The sequence below is a fragment of the Callithrix jacchus genome, chromosome 1 (genome assembly GCF_049354715.1).
Source record: "Callithrix jacchus isolate 240 chromosome 1, calJac240_pri, whole genome shotgun sequence".
Lineage (NCBI taxonomy): Eukaryota > Metazoa > Chordata > Mammalia > Primates > Cebidae > Callithrix > Callithrix jacchus.
In genome coordinates this window covers 179,681,115-179,700,392 of record NC_133502.1, presented here as the reverse complement: position 1 = coordinate 179,700,392, position 19,278 = coordinate 179,681,115, and the positions used below count along the sequence as shown (strand labels likewise).

Sequence of the window (19,278 nt, the reverse complement as noted above, 5' to 3'; positions counted from 1 at the left end):
AGAGAAAGGAAGATGGCAACATGAAAAGAAGCTTGCAGACAGACACGTAGAAGGAATTGGAAGACCAGGCGCAGTGGCTCACGCCTGGAATTCCAGCACTCTGAGAGGCCAAGGCAGGTGGATCACCTGAGGTCAGAAGTTCAAGACCCGCCTGGCCAACATAGTGAAACCCCATCTCTGCTAAAAATACAAACATTAGCCCAGCATGGTGGCTGGTACCTGTCATCCCAGGAGTCGGAGGTTGCAGTGAGCTGAGATTGAGCCACTGCACTTCAGCCTGGGTAAGAAAGCAAGACTCCAACTCAAAGACGCACCCCCCCCCCAAAAAAAAAACACAAACAAAGAAACAAAGAACACTCCATTTTCATTTTTTTTTGAGACAGAGTCCCACTCTGTCACCCAGGCTGGAGTGTAGTGGTGTGCAACCTCTGCCTCCCAGGTTCAGGCAATTCTCCTGCCTCAGCCTCCCAAGTAGCTGGGATTACAGGAGCCAGCCATCACGCCTGGCTAAGTTTTGTATTTTTAGTAGACAGGGTTTTGCCATGTTGGCCAGGCTGGTCTCGAACTCCTCACCTCATGTGATCCACTCACCTTGGCCTCCCAGCATGCTGGGATTATAGGCATGAGCCACCGTACCTGGCCACAGTTTTCATTTCTAATGCAGCAAATATCCATATAAACCACCCACATAAACAAAAGTACTTGGAATCCTCAATAATTTTCAAGAGCATAAAGGGATCCAGTGGCTGGGTGCAGTGGCTCATGCCTGTAATCCCGACACTCTGGGAGGCTGAGGAGGGTGGATCCCTTGAGGTCAGGAGTTCAAGACCAGCCTGGCCAACATGGTGAAATCCCTTATCTGTACTAAAATAAAAAGAAAACTGGGCACAGTGGTGAGCACCTGCAGTCCCAGCTACTTGGGAGGCTGAGGCAGGAAAACCGCTTGAACCTGGAAGGCGGAGGTTGCAGTGAGCTGAGATCACACCATTGCACTCCAGCCTGGGCAACAGAGCGAGACACCGTCTCAAAAAAAGAGGAAAAGGAATCCAGAGACCAAAAAGTTTGAGAACGAAAGCGCAACTGTAAGACAAAATGAGATGACACCTCCGAAGGGCTGGCCACACCCAGTGCCTGGCCCAAGATGAGAACAGATCATGACACTGTTCTTAGGGTCTAGAAAATGAGTCCTGCCCAGGCCCGGTGCGGTGGCTCATGCCTGTAATCCCAGTACTTTGGGAGGCTGAGGCGGGTGTATCACAAGGTCAGGAGTTCGAAACCAGCCTGGGCAACATGGTGAAACCCCATCTCTACTAAAATACAAAACATTAACTGGATGTGGTGGCAGACACCTGTAGTCTCAGCTACTCGGGAGGTTGCGTTAGGAGAATTGCTTGAACTCAGGAGGCTGATGTTGCAGGGAGCGGAGATTGTGCCACTGCACTCCAGCCTGGGTGAAAGAGTGAGACTCTGTCTCAAAAAAAAAAAAAAGGAAAAAAAAGATTCCTGCCTAATTAACATCCTAGACCCCTGGACCTTCTTGGTCCTGCTTTCTGCACAGCTTCCAGCAGAGGGCGCGCGGCCCTCATGTCTGGAGCACCCCAGCGCTGGCCCTCAGGTTCTGTCCTCGTTGACACCTCGCTCCTTCCTCGGGAGAGGCTGAAGGTGGGAGGCACTCCGTGGGACATGGCTGGAACCCATGCAGCCTCTGGGTTAATGTAGAGCTCTGAGCTCTGTTGCTTTCCCCTCTAAAGATGTGGCTGTGCCACCTGGAGTCGGGGACCACGGTGGAGGCCGCCACAGTAGCTAAAAGCAAAACACAGCTGGGCGCAGAAGCCCATAATCCCAGCACTTCGGGAAGCAGAGGTGGGTGGATCACTTGAGTTCAGGAGTTCTAGACCAGCCTGGGCAACACGGTAAGACCCTGTCTCTACAAAAAAGAAAAAATACAAAAATTAGCTGGGCATGGTGGTGCACGCCTGTAGTCCCAGCACTTTGGGAGGCAGAGGTGGGCAGATCACTTGAGCCCAGGAGATTGAGACCAGCCTGGGACACATGGCAAAACCCTGTTTGTACAAAAATATATAAAAATTAGCCAGCATGGTGGTACACACCTGTGGTCCCAGCTACTCAGGAGGCTGAGGTGGGAGGGTCATGTGAACCCAGGGAGGTGGTGGCTGCAGTGAGCTGTGTGTGATTGCACCACTGTACTCCAGCCTGAGTGACAGAGCGAGACCCCGTCTCCAAAAAAAAAAAAAAAGCAAAACTTGGGAGCTGACAAACGCAGTGCTCATAACCAAGTTGTGTGACCTCAGGCAAGTGGCCTACCTTTTCTGGGTCTCAGTTACTTCATCTGTAAAAGCGGAATGAGAATCCTTGCATGTAAGGAGCTCAGCACAGTGCCTGGCATACAGCAGGTGCTCAATAATTAGAGACCAGGAGACTCTAATTAGAGGCCAGGAGAATCCCCAGTGTTTAGATATACCCAGGGGGGCCAGTCTCAACAGGGCGAGTGGAAATTCCCCTACAGGATCCAAGGAGGGTCACATACCCAGCCCCCAACCCCACCATGAGTATAAACAGAAGAGTCAGGGGCTAGGAAGGGAGCTGAGGCCGCAGGTGGGCCCTGGGGAGCAGGCTCCTCACACTCAACCCCACCTGGGCTGTGCAAGCCCATGGCTCCTCTCCACAATGGGGGATCCACCGAGGCAAGATCTGCCCAGAGTGGGATTGCCTGTCACTAGGCTGGGAGCAGCCCCTGCGGAGGTGTGTGCAGGGGGCACCTCTTACCCTGGCGGAAATCAGTGAGGATGTGATGTACCCGGAACCGGGCTGTGGTTGCGCAAACCTTGGAGTGGCCGTAGCAGAAGCAGCTGCTACAGCCGGCCGGGTTGTGGGGCTGCAGGTTAAAGGTCCCGGGGCGACATCTGAAATGAGGCAGGACATGCCCAAGAGGGCCACATGAATCGGCCGGGAAGGGGCGGGGCAGGGGTAGCCCAGCTGGATCCATGAGAGTCTAGAATCACTGCAGACACTTAAAAACACATTCTTCTCAGAATTCTAGAAGAGTAGTGAGCACCTTACAGATTGTTCCCACGCCTGCTTCGGCAGCTTCCCACGACACTGACGTCTGCCATGGCCACGGTGCATTTGTCAAAACTGAGTTAACTAAGCTCCAGCCTCATCAGGGTTTCTCACTCTCTCCTCTAACGTCCGGCTTCTGCTGCAGGATCCCATCAGGGACACGACGTCACATGCAGTGGTGTCCTCGTTCTCCCCCAACCTGACACCGCTTCTCAGGCTTTCCCTGTCTGCCACTATCTTGACACCCTTTGAAAAGCACTGATGAGGTATTTTCCTGCAATGTGTGTGCGCTGCCTGGCTTTCCCATCGTTAGACCAGGGTTGTAGGTTTGGGAAAGAAACACACAGAGGTAACAAGCCCTTCTTGTCATATCACATGGGGGCACAGGAAACCCACATGACATCTGGGCGAGGACGGCCTCCATCGCCTGCTGGAGGTGCTGTCTGCCAGTCTTCTCCACTGGGCAATTGCCACATTCTGGTCATTAGAAGCAAGTCACTAAATAGGCTGGGCATGGTGGCTCATGCACTTTGGGAGGCTGAGGCGGGTGGATCACCTGAGGTCAGGAGTTTGAGACCAGCCTGGCCAACATAGAGAAACCCCGTCTCTACTAAAAATTCAAAAATTAGCCAGGCCTGGTGGCAGGTACCTATAATCCCAGCTACTTAGGAGGCTGAGGCAGAAGAATCACTTCAACTCAGGAGGCAGAGGTCGCAGTGGGTCGAGATTGCACAACTTCACTCCAGCTTGGGCGAAAGAGCGAAACTCCATCTCAAATAAAAAAAGAAAAAAATGGCTGGGTACAGTGGCTCATGCCTGTAATCCCAGCACATTGGGAAGCTGAGGTGGATGGCTCACGAGGTCAGGAGTTTGAGACCAGCCTGACCATTATGGTGAAACCCCATCTCGACTAAAAATACAAAAATTAGCCAGGCGTGGTGACGCATGCCTGTAACCGCAGCTACTCAGGAGGCTGAGGCAAGAGAATCACTTGAACCTGGGAGGCAGAGGTTGCAGTGAGCTGAGATCGCACTACTTCACTCCAGCCTGGGTGAAAGAAAGAAACTCCATCTTTTGCCGGGCTTGGTGGCTCAAGCCTGTAATCCCAGCACTTTGGGAGGCTGAGGCGGGCGGATCACGAGGTCAAGATATCGAGACCATCCTGGCCAACATGGTGAAACCCAGTCTCTAGTAAAAAAAGTACAAAAATTAGCTGGGCGTGGTGGCGTGAGCCTGTAGTCCCAGCTACTCAGAAGGCTGAGGCAGAAGAATTGCTTGAACCCGGGAGGCGGAGGTTGCAATGAGCCGAGATTGTGCCACAGCACTCCAGCCTGGTGCCTGGCGATAGAGTGAGACTCTGTCTCAAAAAAAAAAAAAACAAACAAAAAACTCCATCTCAAAAAACAAAAAAGCAAACAAACAAACAAAACAACAATTATAACAACTAAAAAGCAAGTCACTAAATGCAGCCCAGTCTCAAAAATGCGGATTAAGCTCAACCTCCTGGAGGGAGGAGTATCAAAGAACCCCTGGACAGATGTTAGAGCCTCCACAGTAATTAACTGATATTTTGAGGCTATGCAAATACCCTCTCTCGCCTTAAACTTCTGCCCACCAATGTCAGCATTCGTCAGCAGCTCTCGCCTGTGGCAATCACTACTGTGAGGTCTGAACAGTGGTTTTCTAGTGCCCTCACTTCTGCATTCATTGCTCCGAATTCTTCCGCAGAGAAGTTTCATCCCTTCATCCCCATCTATTTATGTATTCAATCATCTATTTAAATCAGTACGGATTTGTGGATTTTACTTTATTCTCTGGGTGATAATCCAATACTGTCGTTCTTTACTTTGTTGCTCAAATTGTTTCCGCCCTGGGAGCTCTTTCAGGTTGGCTCCTGTGTCCTTCGTCCTTTTGATGGGGGCCCCCATTCTGGTTTGGGTTTTTTGTTTGTGTCTTTCAGCCTGTCCTTGCTTTCTGGTGATATAAGACACTTGAGGCTTATCTTGCCTTTTTCCGGCCCCAGCCCCAGAATCAGCCACTTCTCCAAGCAGCCCTGGGGAATGTCAGGCACAAAGGCAGGAAGAAGAGGCAGTGTGCACCGAAGGAACAAAACCCATGTTTGTCTGCTGGCCACACTGCTGGAGCTGGGGGGGCCTCTTGAACACTTGAAAGAGGAAGTTTATGGGCCAGACGTGGTGACTCATGCCTGTAATCCCAGCACTTTGGGAGGCCAGGGCCGGCAGATCATGAGTTCAGGAGTTTGAGACCAGCCTGGCCAATGTGGTGAAACCCTGTCTCTATTAAAAATACAAAAATTAGCTGGGCATGGTGGCACATGCTGTAGTCCCAGTTACTTGGGAGGCTAAGGCAGAAAAATCGCTTGAACCCAGGAGGCGGAGGTTACAGGGTTACAGTGAGCTGAGATCGTGCCACTGCACTCCAGCCTGGGAGACAGAGCAAGACTCCAACTCAAAAAAAAAAAAAAAAGAAAAAGAAAAAGAAAGAGGAAGTTTATGGACTTCGTGGCCTTCGGAGAGCCCCTTTAGTTTGTAAAGCTTCAGATGCCCCATTTGTACCATGATCAGACTGCAAAGATGGCAAACAGGCTCAAATTCCAGCTCAATGGGTAGGGCCTTCCTGAAGCAGGGTGTTGAAAATGATCCTGAGGTTATAGCAGGGCTCATGGCTAAGACTGCTGTGCTCCATTAGTGATGTCTGTTATAGGTGTGAAAAGGGAAGGTTGTGATAGTGCTCCCTTAGTGATGTTTGCCATGGGTATTCCATTAGTGCTGTCTTCCATGGTGTGAAAGGGGAGGGTTGATAGTGCTCCATTAGTGATGTCTGCTGTGGGTATGAAAGGGGATGATTGTGATAGTGTTCCCTTAGTGATGTTTGCCATGGGTATACCATTAGTGATGTCTGCTGTGGCTGTGAAAGGGAAGGGTTGACAGTGCTGCATGAGTGATATCTGCTGTGAGTGTGAAAAGGGAGGACTGGGATAGTGCTCCATTAGTGATGTCTGAGTGTGAAAGAATTGTGATAGTGCTCCATTAGTGATATGGGTGTGAAAGAGGAGGTTTGATAATACTCCATGAGTGATGTCTGCTGTGGGTATGAAAAGGGAGAGTTGTGAGAGTGCTCCATTAGGTATGTCTGCTGTATGTGTGAAAGGGGAGGACTGTGATAGTGTTCCATTAGTGATGTCTGCCATAGCAGGTGGTAGTACAAGTGCCACGCCCACCACGTATTTTCTATCCCTGGATTAGATGGTCTCTTTCCAGCTCTTTCTTTTCAGGATTCTAAGCCAAGACATGTTTTCTTTCTAAGACATATTTTCTCAGCTTATGAATGATCAGTTGTGTTGGGTCAAAGCATAAACAGTGCCATAAAACCTTTGAGTAACTTCCTGTATGGCAGATTCATGGTGCTCCAGGAAGGGCACAGGGTGACAAGGTCACCCAAGTCCATGAAGACTGTGCCCCTTGCTCCTCCCCACTCTCCACAGCTTTGGTGCCTCATCACTGAGCCCCCAGGTCACTTGCAGCAAGCTCACACACCTGTCACATAGGTTGCCTTCCACATTCTCTTTGCAGGGGCAGCGGCCACTGCGGGGGTCACAGGTGTCGAGGCTGCCAGCGGGATTGCAGGTGCAGGGTCTGCCAAAGAGATAGGACAAGTGGAAAATGCAACGAGCAACTTCAGATGGGAACAGCCCATCCCAGGAAGAAATCTCCCTCCCATTCCCTGCTTGCAACATCAGGAGTGAGGCTGACACAGGAGCCTGCCCCGGCTTTACTGTTCCTATCTTGCCAAGAAAGTGACCCATCCATCAGAGGTACTGAGCGTGGTGGCGCACGCTTGTAATCCCAGCTACTTGAAAGGCTGAGGCAGAGAATTGCTTGAACCTGGGAGGCGGAGGTTGCAGTGAGCCGAGATCGCGCTACTGCACTCCAGCCTGGATGACAGAGTGAGGCTCTGTCTCAAAAAAAAGAAAAAGTGCTTCTGAATTCATAATGGGTTTTATTTTTGTCATCCTATACTTTCTCAGTCAAGTGGTGGCAAACATGTTGGGGTAGGGTCCACACCCCAGGAGCTCCTGCCCGCCTCTCCCCTTGACTGTTTCATGGGGTACCAGGCTCAGCACACCCAGATGACACTCAGCCTCTCCCACCCCTGCTCCCCACACTGCACACCCTGCTACCCAGAGGCCCAGGGAACCCTGAGGATCAGCTTCCACCCCTCCTTCCTCTCTGGCTCCCTGGTCACCATTGTCCTGCCAGCTCCGCCTTGCACTGAGCTCTGGACTCTACCCTGCTCTCCCTCTCCAGAGCCAACCCCCCATGCAGGCTGCTGGGGTGTTCCTGCTGTAGCCTCCTCTTGGCTTCCCTCACTCCCTCCTGCTTTCCACCAGTCCACAGCTCCTCCAGAGGCCCCCCAGATGCTTTCCTTTGCAGATCCTCCTGCCCTGCTCACCCCCTGAGCTCCACCTAGAGTGTGTCTCTGAGCCTCTGCTGTGCCTCCCCACCCGACCCCCACCTCAAACACCTGTCCTTCCCCTCTCCCTGCACTTAAGCAGCACCTCCTACAGGAAGCCTGCCCTCCACCCCCAAGATCCGCTGAGCTTCCACAAGCCTCAGCCTGGTCTCATCATGGTCTGTTTCTGTCTCTTGGCCTCCCCAGGGGCTGGGTGTCTCTAGCCCTCACCAGGATTAGGGCAAGGTAGCTGCAGACAGGAAGGGTTGGGGAAAGATGGGGAGGGAGGGAGGGAGGGACTGCCGTCAGCCTGTTCTTCCTGCTCCTTGTCACTCAGTGCAATGTGTCTGTACTGGACCACCCCTTGCCCTCACCTGCAGCCACCCTCGCTGATCGAGTGGAACCCGGGCAGACAGCGATCACACTTCCAGCCAGTCACAGAAGGCTTGCAGGCGCAGGTGCCTGTGTCATCACACTGGAGGTGTAGGGAGCCTGGGAGAGGAAGGACACAGGGCAGCAGAGGCTGGGAAGGGTGAGGGTCAGGGGCTGGGGTGGTGGGGCCCACTCACCTGCCAAGTGGCAGTCGCAGGGCTGGCATGGCATCTGAGGATCCCAGTGATAGAAATTCTCCTGGCAGCGTTCACAGTGTGGCCCAGCCGTGTGGTCACGGCAGTGGTGACAGCGCCCGCCATGGCCCGTGCTGCGGAAAAGCTCCCGATCAAATGTGCATTCCTCGGAGCGGCCACTGCAGTTGCAGGCTGTGGGTAGGAGCAGGGGAAGGTGTGTGGGTCCCCTGTGATGTGGTAGGAGGGGACGTCTGTGCCAGTCAGCCTCCCTATGCTGAATGAGCTGGCAGTGCAAGGAGAAGGGCAAGAACATGGTCCAGAATGGAGTTCAGGCCCAGCTTGATCAAGGCTACAGAGACTGATCAATTGATTTTCCAAAACAGGACGCTCTTAAGAGCGAAGGGGACACCATCAGTAAATACACCAAAACAACAGGCAGAAAGAGGACCCTCTCAGGAAAAACCAGGATATATATCCAGATAGATGGGCACTGATCAGAGGCTGGGTGCCTTCTGGAGTGGGGAGCATGGCTCACTCCAAAAGCTTCTGGAGGTCCTCCAAGCCATAATCATAGTGTGAATCTCACAATTGTGTGAGATCACTCACATGTACGGAAAGCACAAGGCTTTTATTTCCCCAGTAAATAATTTTTAAAAGTCTGTGTGCAGGACTGGCTCTGCCTTGGTTCCTAGAGCCCAGGGGTGGATCCATGAAAGGTGTAACCCATTTACACCTGCTGTCCTCATGCTGCCCGCAGGCCAGACGGCAGGCAAGCAAGCACACCCCCTGCAGGTGCAAGGCTGGGACAGGAGAGGCAGGGGGCTTTGGGAGGCTAAGGAAGGGGCCCCTGTGGCTGTGCTGGGGTGGTGGGACAAGGCTTCCCAGAGGAAGTCACGGCCGCGCTGAATCTGAAGGCTGAGCAGTGAGGAACAGGCCAGGCAAAGGCGGAGGGAGTGGGAAGGGCATTGCAGACAGGAGGTGGAAGCCCAGGGGCTACACCACTTCCAGAGACAGAAGCGTGGCCTGGTGCGGGCGTGCCAGGAGGCTGACTCCAGGCGGCATGTCATGTGAAGGCAGGGACGGGGGACCTCATGCAGGGGCAGTTATGGAGTCAGAGGCTCTAAGAGCTCCAGGGAGGCTGGGCTGCCGTGGTCAGTGGATGTTAGCTGGGAGCACAGTGGGAGCTGTGGGAGGGTTAAGCAGGTGATGAATGTTATTACATTTGTCCTTTAGGAAGCCTGGGCCCCGTGCCATGGCTCAAGCCTGTAATCCCAGCACTTTGGGAGGTAAGGTAGGTGGACTACTCGAGCCCAGGAGTGAAAGACCAGCCTGGGCAACAGTGAGAGGCGATCTCTACCAAAATCTGCTTGGCACGGTGACGTGTGCTTGTCATCTCAGCTACTCAGGAGGCTGAAGTGAGAGGAACGCTTGCACCCAGGAGTTCCAGGCTGCAGGGAGCTATGATTGTGCCACTGCACTCCAGCCTAGGTGACAGTGACACCTTGTTTCAAGAAAAGAGCCTCAGCTGGAGGTAGGGGAGGGCTGGGGACAGGGACAGCAGGTAAGAGGAAGCTTCAGGTGTGCGGAGAGGGAAGGCAGGGCCAGGCCCAAGGCACTGGCTGCACCAGACTCAAGTTAGATGGACCGCAGTGACGGGCACGAGGCGGAATTCGGTGCTTTGGGTTGTCTCGGCTTCAGGTGAGGGTGGGGACAAAGGGTCAGGTATGAAACCCTCCTCCCAGGCTGCTGACTGAGGGACACGGATGTGACCACAGGGCTGAGGACATGGTAGAATCAGTCTGGCCTCTGTGTCCCCACCATGGAGACAGCAGCAGGCTGGGATGGTGAAAGCCAGCCAGTAAGCTCCCTTGGCCTCAGGAAGACTCCCTGGTGGAGGCAGGCCAGCAAGGGCAGCTCCTGCAGACAGCCTCCCACTCTCAGAACAACTGTCCCCTCCCAGCCCCAGTTCTGGTTGCCTGTGGCCCAGGCCCAAGAGGACAGCAGGGCATAGAGGCCAAGCTGCCCGCCTGGTGAGCCTGTGAGTGAAGGTGTGGCTCCTGCCAGCAGCGCCAGCATGGATCCGGCACTCAGCGACAGTGGCTCTGCACGGAGTGCTGGAGGAAACCAGGCTGTCTGGGGACAGGGTGGGGCTTGCAGCCAGCGCCCCAGCCAGAAAGGAAGGCAGTGGGTCCCCACTCTTGGCCTGTGTCCCTGGAGAAGGCATGATGGCATCATCCTCTCTCCAGCGCTTCTCTGAGGTTAGGCGGTCAAAGCCACATCACAAGGGGGCTGGGACACAAAGGGCTGCCTGGGGGCCCGTGGGAGAGGCTGGGTGGGCCGTCAGACACCCTTGCTTGTGGGCCAGCCTGGTTCTGATTAGCAGCTGGGTGGGAGCAGTTAACAAAAAGAAGTAAGTCGGGGACCTTCTCAGTCTCCCACCACGGGTGCCTCTGTGGGGGTGGAGGTGGTCCAGGGAAGTGACTTGGTGGAGGAGGGACTGAGGCTTAAATGCAACCCCCCCCAGGTTGCCCTTCATCTGGTCCTCATCTCTGCAGCAGCACAGAGACCCCAAGCTGCCTGCCAGGCACATCAGGAGCAGCCCCCACTGTGAGGTTTTGGTGGAGTTCGTTCCCCAGCCTGAAACACCAGCCTCGGGTCCCCAGTGCTCCGTGACACTCACGCAGACACTCGTGGGCAGCCTCGGCAGTGCCCCGGGCCCATGGGCGGTCCTGGAAGAAGGGCAGGCAGCGCTCGCAGTCCGTGCCAGTGGTGTTGTGCTGGCACTGGCAGGCCAGCTGTCCTGCTGCGTTGGGGCTACACTCACTGGCGTGCCCGTTGCACTTGCACCTGGGAAAAGACGTGGGAGGAAAGGGGATCCACAGGTGCCAGCAGGGCAGAGGAGGGGTCAGTCACCAGGCAGCCCCTGTTTGTAGGTGTAGCCCGACTCCACCCTCAATCTTGGCCTCACTGAACACCCACTCTGTGTCCTGGGGGCAGCAGTAACAGAACTGACTGTGCTGGTGAGCTCTGTAACAAACCCACCCTGTCTTCACCAGCCTGTGACACCCCCATTTAATGGATGGGCAAACTGAGGCACAGAGAAGCTGCCCAAAGCCATCAGCTAGCAAGTGCCTGCCACAGAAAGCTTCTGCCTGGGAGGAGCCCCACTTGGGGCCTGAGAGGGACCCAAGAAGTCCCCTTAGTCTCCCCAGTGGAGAGGGCACCGGCAGTCACAGTGGCAACAGGTGTGGGGGCCAAGGGCCCGCCTCCAGCAGCTATCCCTCAACTGTGTCCCAAAGGGCAGTAAAGAGGGTACCCCAAACAGGGACAGCTCCTGACTCACTCCAAATCCCCTGTGAGTCTGCAAGTGATATGGTTTGGATCAGTGTTGCCACCAAACCTCATGTGCACTGTAACCCCCAGTGTGGGAGGTGGGGCCCGGTGAGAGGCCATCGGATCATGAGGCTGGAATTCTCCTGAATGGCTTAGCACCCCCCAACTCGGTACCATACAGTGAGTTCTCCTGGGGTCCGGTTGTTTAGAAGTGTGTGGCACCCACCCCTCTGCCCTGGCTCTCTCTCTTGCTCCTGCTCCCCCTTCACCTTCTGCCATGACTGTACATTTCCTGAAGCCTCCCCAGAAGCCAAGCAGATGCCAGCACCATGATTCCTGTACAGCCCATGGACCTGTGAGCCGATTAAACCTCTTTTCTTAATAAATCGCCATCTCAGGTGTATACAGCAATGCAAGAATGGGCGAATATGGGGTCTTTGAGAGCAGCCTGGCCTGTGTCCCCATTCCACACACAGGGTCAGGAGACAGGTAGAATCAGGCAGGAACAAGGGTGCCCTGGGAACCCGTGGCCTGCTTGGTGGAGCCTGACCCAGTAAGTGATTGTCCCTGTCCCAAGTGGTCGGGCTGAGCTGCTCAGAAGACAGCCACAGCTTCCAGTCCTGGCCCAGGCAATAGCTTCTGGCTAGAGCCTCACCAGAGGTGGAAGGGACATTCGCATCCCTATTTCACACATGAGGAATCAGGCTCAGGCCTTGGAACTGGCAGATCTAAGCAGCTAAGCTGGAACTGAAGCCCATCCTCGCCGACTCAGTGGACCCCAAGCTTCTAGACACTCCTCTGGGGCCACTCGGTGGCTCCCTTAAGCCCCGTTCCGCGCTCTGCCCTCAGCGGGTCTTGACAAACTGCCGACCGCTGCCTGGGCTCCAGGTGCTTTAGCTGATATGGGGACAGAGTGTGTGGGAAGGCACGTGGTACGCCTTCCTCACAGAGCCCAGGGAAGGCAGGCAGCACCCAGGGCTTCTTGGGGTGAAGCAGGTGCCAGGTAATCCTGGGGACAGTGGTCACCAGGGAAGCGACAAGGGCCTGCCCCTGTCTTGAAGGAGGTGCTGCAAGCACCTATCCTATGAAACCCTCTGACCCAGGGAAGGAGAGTGAGACCCATGGGCTCCACTTGAACACAGGCTGTGGGGACCACCTGTCCCCCACCGTGAGCAGCCTCCCCAGCCAGCTGCGGCCTGAGGGTGGTCTGGCTCTGGCAGCTGGAATCCAGCTGTTCTCTGGCCAGAAGCCCCCTGACAGCTGGCTCTGGAGCTCATGGCCACAGCTGCCATCCCCGGGGAGCTGCCCCCTGCTGACTCTCATCATGGGCAGGTGGGAGCAGAGCGACCCTCGCGGCTGCACGGGCTCTCAGGTGCCAGCCCTGGCCTTCCCTGGAGCTCACACACCCAAAGCAGGCACTTGGGCGTCTCGCTGGTGCCCCTGCCATCTTTCTGATGCCACCCAAGTGCCTCTGAACTGTGGACGCCCAGAGATCGGGTCATCCCTGCTTTCGCTCCCATGGCTCATTGTTCACACACAGAGCTGTGTTTCCGTCCTCAATTGTGTTCAGACCCCTGCTCCCCCACCTCTAGCCCCCCGGGTCCAAGCAGCCATCTCCTGCCAGATTCCTGACATTCCACTTCCTCTCTCTTATCCTCCCCACTTGGCTTTCAGGGGTTTGGGGTGTTTTAAAAATCAGACTCTGTTACTACCCTGGCCAAATCCTTCCACAGCTTCCTCTTGACTTCGGGGTGAGGCCAAACCAGCGCAGGCCCTGACACTCTGCCAACCTCTCCACACCCGCCCACCCACCCTCCAACTGGCCCCAGCCTTCCCACTTCCAGGTCCCACCTGCAGTGCCAGCTCCCATCCTCCCCGACCCTAGGCATATGCTCTCCCTTTCCTCCCCTTCCTTGTCATCCTGGTGTGGGCTGATGCGTTTATGGGGAGCAATCTGATCAGTGTCTGTCGTCCCCATGTGACTGGGACAGGAACACGCCTGTTTTCCTCTCTCCATTCAAAGAAACCTGAGAAACATTTACGTGGAAAACATTCGTGCCTCCTCGTCCCACAACCCTCCCTGGGCACCCCGTCCCAGGTGGCCAGGTGCGAGACGGGCCATGGGACTTGAGGTGGGAGACGGGCCTCTACCCCCTGGGCAGCCCTTGCTTCCTGGAGGGGACAGAGGTGGAGGAGAGACAAATTGCCCAGGGCACTGACGGGTGCTGAAGGCACATAGGACCAGGACCAGGGGCCACACAGGAGCGCCTTTCTGTAGGCCAGTAACATTCCTATACTAGAAAGGGGAAGGAGGCCTGGCACGGTGGCTCACACCTGCAATCTCAGCACTTTGGGAGGCCAAGGCAGGCAGATCACCTGAGGTCGGGAGTTTGAGACCAGCCTGACCAACATGAAGAAACTCCATCACTACTAAAAAAAATACAAAATTAGCCAGGCGTGGGGTGCATGCCTGTAATCCCAGCTACTCAGGAGGCTGGGAGAATTGCTTGAACCCAGGAGACGGAGGTTGCGGTGAGCCTCGATTGCATCATTGCACTCCAGCCTGAACAACAAGAGCAAAATTCTGCCTCAAAAAAAAAAAAAAAAAAAAAAAAAAGGAAAGAAAGGGGAAGGGGCCTCCAGGCTGAGGGGACAATGGACACTAAGACCCAGTGTGTTGGCACATGGCGAAGCCACCGATGCGGGGGACCTGGCAGGAGGTGGGCGGGGAGGGGCCCCAGGGCCTGGAATGGCAGGTGTTCCCTCCCTCTCCCCTGGGGCACACCTGGCTTCTGCGCTCCCCCCACCTTCCTGCAGCAGCCACCTTCCACTCCTGGGTCTGGGTCCCTCAACCCTGCCTCCCTCCTCTGCCTACCTGCCGCCCACAGAGAAGTCGGACACAGCATAGTAGTAGGACTGGAGCACCCTGGGGTCCTTGAAGATGTCGTCCCCAAATGTGTTGAGCCGGTTGAGAGAGATGAGGAGCTCAGTGCTGGTGACCCACTCCTGGGGCAGAGGGGAGAGGGCGCCATCAGGTTCCCGAGCACTTAGTGCTTACCCCTCACTCTGCTGGCAGATCCAGCTGGCTGCCCCGGGGGCTCCTAGGACACAGGGACGGGCCAAGCTCGAGCCAATTCTGAGAATGCTGCAGAAATAAGGAGGCTGTGCTTTGGGGTCACCCCAACCTGGGTACTAGGCCATCGATTAGTGCAAGTCTGTTCAATGTCTTTGAGCCTCCATTTTCCCATCTGAAATGGAACAAAAATAGTCCCATCCCTACAGAGGTGTCTGGAGGAGGGTGGCCAGTGTCAGCGCTGGTTGTGGGGTCAGGTACATGGTCAGGAAGCAGCTGAGGTTTGGGGGAACAGGGGTCAAAGCAGCCCACTGAAGACCCCATCATGCAGGTCACCTGGCTTTTCCCAGCAGCTCCTATGCCCCATTCCAGGGATACAGCTGGGGGATGGTGTGCCCAGCAACCTTCTCCCCTGCTCAGCGGGGCCTGGTGTGCAGCAGACCCTGGGTTTCTTGGTTTCTCACATGCTGAGGATCAGGCTCCTGTGGACAGGTCATTTGCCCCAGGTGACATCACTTCTATGAGAGTAGGGACTTGGGGTCTGTTGTTCTCGCTGTTTCCCCGGCGCTGGGCTCTGCCTGGCCCTCACAGGGAATCGATAAATACCTGCTGATCCCTGAATGAGCAGCTTCCCCATGGAAGAGCATGGTGGGAAAGTCGGGGAAAACCCACGTGCAGACTGACATTTTCATCTGCCTGCTGTTATCATCAGTGGCAGCTCCAGCTGAATATTAATCAGCGTTTCGATTCTGCCCAGGAGCCCCTGCTTTAGCAATCAGGCCCATCAATACAGAAAATGAGCTCCTGGCAGGCCGTCTTCTCACCTCAGCATGACTCAGGCCGGCGGGCCCCTCCTGCTCCCCCAGAGCTCGCCAACTAGAGGGACTGCCGGGGACCCAGGGCCCCTGCTGGAGGATGCCTTGGCCTGGGAGAGGGATCTAGCACCTGAAAGCTACAGGGGAGCCTCTACACCAGGCTAAGCTTGTGCTTAAGTCCACAGGCCCGGATGACCCCAGGATGCATTTCCCAAAGACCAGAGTACATGCAGGGACCTGGTGAAAATGCAGCTTCTGATTCAGAGGTCAGCGGTGGGGCTGGGAGTTTGCATTGCTAACAAGTGCCCGGGTACTGATGCTGCTGGACCTGCTGCGGGAGCAAGGCGCTAAGGCCTGGGGCGGAGGAAGCACCGTAGTCCAGAGCTGAAGGCACTGCAACGCTTCCTTCTCCAGAAAAAAGCGTCACCTGGAGAACTCAAACCAACTGGTCATCAGAGCTGGGCGGGGGGGTGCAGCGGCAGCTGACTCGTATTGTGTGGTTAGGGCTCAGGCCTCACAGTCTTGCAGCAGACATTGTTATTACCCTCATTGACAGATGAGGAGACTGAGGCTCAGCATTCTGTTCCAAGTTGCACAGCCAGTGCATGGCAGAGCCGGGATTCTGGTCCATCTGATCCTAGGGTCCCAGCTTTAACCACTAGGCTGCTCTGCCTTCCTGTGTCTACTCACACATCCCCGTAAGACCCTGAGATGGCAATGACCTGCTCAAGGTCTCCCGCCTCTGCTTTCTGGCCTGGGATCCGAGCCATCAGTCCGCAAGGACAATGGTCGTAAAGGAACAGGGTCAAAATCTCTGAGACACAGGATGGATGCTGGGAGAGAGAAGCCTTAGGCTAAATTGCAGGGGGCGCAACTTGATGCCTTAAAGGTCATTTTAGGGCTGGGTGCGGTGGCTCACGCTTGTAATCTCAGCACTTTGGGAGGCCGAGGCAGGAGGACCACTTGAGACCAGCCTGGGCAACATGGCGAAACCCTGTCTCTACTGAAAATACAACAGTTGGCTGGTGTGGTGATGCTCACCTGCAATCCCAGCTACGTGGGAGGCTGAGGGACGGGAATCGCTTGAACCTGGGCGGCAGAGGTTGCAGTGAGCTGAGATCACGCCACTGCACTCCAGTCTGGGTGACAGAGTGAAACTGTCTGAAAAAGTCATTTTAGGGCTGCACCCAGGCACTGGAATTTTGCAACCTGTAATGTCTCCAGCTTAAGCTATGACTGTGTGCTGGAGTTGATTTTGGATGGATCCGAGGACCCAGGCCGTAGCATTAAGGAGAAGCAGGAGGTGGAAAGCTTGGGCCCTATGTCCAGGGGGTGCTCAGGCGGCCATTCAACTCTGGTGATCTGACTCCGCCACAGCCGGGTCGGCCTTCCCCTCCAAAGTCCTAGGCCCCTCCATCGGGGTCAGAGGGACCCAAGACCCAGCAGCCACATCCTTCCTTCCATGCTCCATGTCCTTTGAGAAAGCACCTGCCCCCTAAATGTGACCAGAGGGAGCATGAGGAGAAAAGGTAGACTCGCCTCTTTGTCATTCTCTGCTGGCTTCTGTCCAGAAGCAGCAGGGAAGACATTTCTCAAAAGGTCATCTCTCCATCAGGGACAGTGTACGGAACACATGAGGCAACAGACAGAAAGCCTCCAACGGCCGAGGGTCTCCCCAGAGTGGCGGCCACACAGAGAGGTGGGAGCGGGCCGGCCCTCAGCTGATGCTCCCTCCCTCCCTCTATCTCTCTCTTCCTCTCTTTCTCTCTTTCTTTTGAGAGGGAGTTTCGCTCTTGCTGCCCAGGCTGGAGTGCAATGATGTGATCTCAGCTCACTGCAACCTCCACCTCCTGGGTTCAAGCAATTCTCCTGCCTCAGCCTCCCGAGTAGCTGGGATTATAGGTGCACACCACCATGCCAGGCTAATTTTGTATTTTTAGTAGAGACGGGGGTTTCTCCATGTCGGTTAGGCTGGTCTTGAACTCCCGACCTCGGCCTCGCTGGGATTACAGGCATGAGCCACCACCCCTGGCTTCGGCTGACATGTTCTAATCTACAGAGCTTTGGAGCCTGGTGGAGAAGAAACTAATTTTAAACAATCATGACGACATGTGTACATTTTTAGTGTGATGAGGAGGGTCTGGACGTCTGGAGATGTGGTTCTGTGTGATAAAGGATTCAGCTCGCCCGAAGAGGGGCCTGGCCCTTTGCCCTGGATCCTGAGGATATAAAAGTATCCCGGTAGCCTTTCATTGCAAAACATCGCAGCTCAGCCTCACAGCTCTTCTGAGTTCCATGGGTTCTTATAGTGAATCACTAAACCCAAGGGTGGTCCTGGGAACCGAGATGGCAGCTCCACGTGTTTTTGTGCCACCTATCGCCAGCGGGACACAACTTCTTTTTGGGTCTCAGTGTCCCCTCTGGAAACAGGATTCTAATCCCGGTTCCCTTGTTATCCCAGATGGGCAAAGGAGATGCTCTGGAAGTCTGGAGGGGAGGAGAGGGCAGGTTCCCTGGGCTCAGACAGCTCTCGGGTCTGAACCCAGGGAAATGAGCAGCGGTCTCCAACCCTTTCAGCACCAGGGACGGGTTTCGTGGAAGACAATTTTCCCACGAATGGGGTAAGTGGTAGTTTTGGAATGAAACTGATCCACCTCAGACCATTAGGTGTTATAGATTCTCATGTGGAACGTGCACCTGTTTGCTTTTAGGAGAATCTAACATGGCTGTGGCTGATCTGACAGGAGGCGGAGCTCAGGCAGGAATGCTCACCTGCCTGCCCGAGGCTCACCACCTACCGCGTGGCTTGGTTCCTGACAGGCCATGGACAAGGACCCATCTGCAGCCAGGGGTTGGGGACTTGTGGACTAGAGAGTCACTCAACACACCTGTGTGTAGACGAACAGCTGTGGACACAGATGGTGTGGATACCAGCAGGTCCCCACACCTGGGTGGACCCACATGGGTGGAACTAGAAGGCCCTGAACAGACCAACATGGCCTCAGGCCTGCTGCCCTCTCTACTGTGAGGACAAGGATGGGAGCTGTCGTACATGTGTATCTCCACAATATGGGTGGGCACGCTGTCTGTGCCAAGCACCGCACTGGTCAGGGTGTGTGTTTTCCCGCTACCCCACAGCAGCCTCTCCAAAGGGGCCCCCACTGGACACATGTGGCTATCTAAAAAATTAAATATAAAATCCAGTTCCTCAGCTGTGCTGGCCACATTTCATGGTGGCTGCTGGCACCCTGCGGGACAGTGCAGCTAGAGGCACTGTCCATCATCACAGAAAATGCTGCTGGCTGGTGCGGCCTTACAGCAGGGAACCCAGGGCTCCGTGCCCCCAAAGCCCATGTTCCTGTCACGTTTTTCCATTTTCATAGGAGCCATTGGAGACACATGGGCAGGCCCTGTTATTAACTCACAGGAGGAGGAAGCAAGGCCCGGTGGCAGAAAGTTCCAGAAAGAACACCAGTCGGAAGCCTGGACACTCAGTGCTGGCCTGGGCCCCTCCACTGCCTCATCTGTGCCTCTGGAAAATGCCATCCCCCTCCAGGCCTCAGCTTCCATGCCCATATAAGGAAGGGGCTGGTGGGTTGGCGGTTCTCACAGCCTCCCGGGAGCCACAGGGCTCTGCCCCAGGAGGCCAGAGAAGGGACAGCTGTGGTCCACTGAGCGGCCCTTCTCCCACCTGGTTCATTAGTGGCATCCACAAGACTCAGGTGTGGCAAAGGCTTCTGAGGAAGAAAGCTTGAAAACTAAGCTCTGTGGCCAAAACTCGGCTTTGTGGCCGAGTGCAGAGTGGCTCACGCCTGTAATCCTAGCACTGGGAGGCCGAGGCAGGTGGATCACTGAAAGGAGTTTAAGGCCAGCCTGGCCAACATGGTGAAACCCCCGTGTCTACTAAAAATACAAAAAACAATTAGCCAGGCATGGT

At 55.2% G+C, this 19,278-nt stretch overlaps 1 protein-coding gene across 4 annotated transcripts in view; it reads right to left on the bottom strand.

The window, feature by feature from the left end:
• The window catches only part of LAMC3 (laminin subunit gamma 3), an 81,667-nt gene that overhangs the window by 44,415 nt on the left and 17,974 nt on the right, over positions 1-19,278 (bottom strand). For all 4 annotated transcript variants that reach the window (XM_035260621.3, XM_035260626.3, XM_054237163.2 and 1 more), the window contains exons 3-8: positions 14,329-14,459; positions 10,801-10,967; positions 8,124-8,312; positions 7,929-8,046; positions 6,639-6,737; positions 2,788-2,924 (exon numbers count right to left, since the gene is read on the bottom strand). In XM_035260621.3, the coding sequence (XP_035116512.2) occupies positions 2,788-2,924; positions 6,639-6,737; positions 7,929-8,046; positions 8,124-8,312; positions 10,801-10,967; positions 14,329-14,459 (841 nt within the window). The remainder of the gene's footprint in view (positions 1-2,787; positions 2,925-6,638; positions 6,738-7,928; positions 8,047-8,123; positions 8,313-10,800; positions 10,968-14,328; positions 14,460-19,278) is intronic.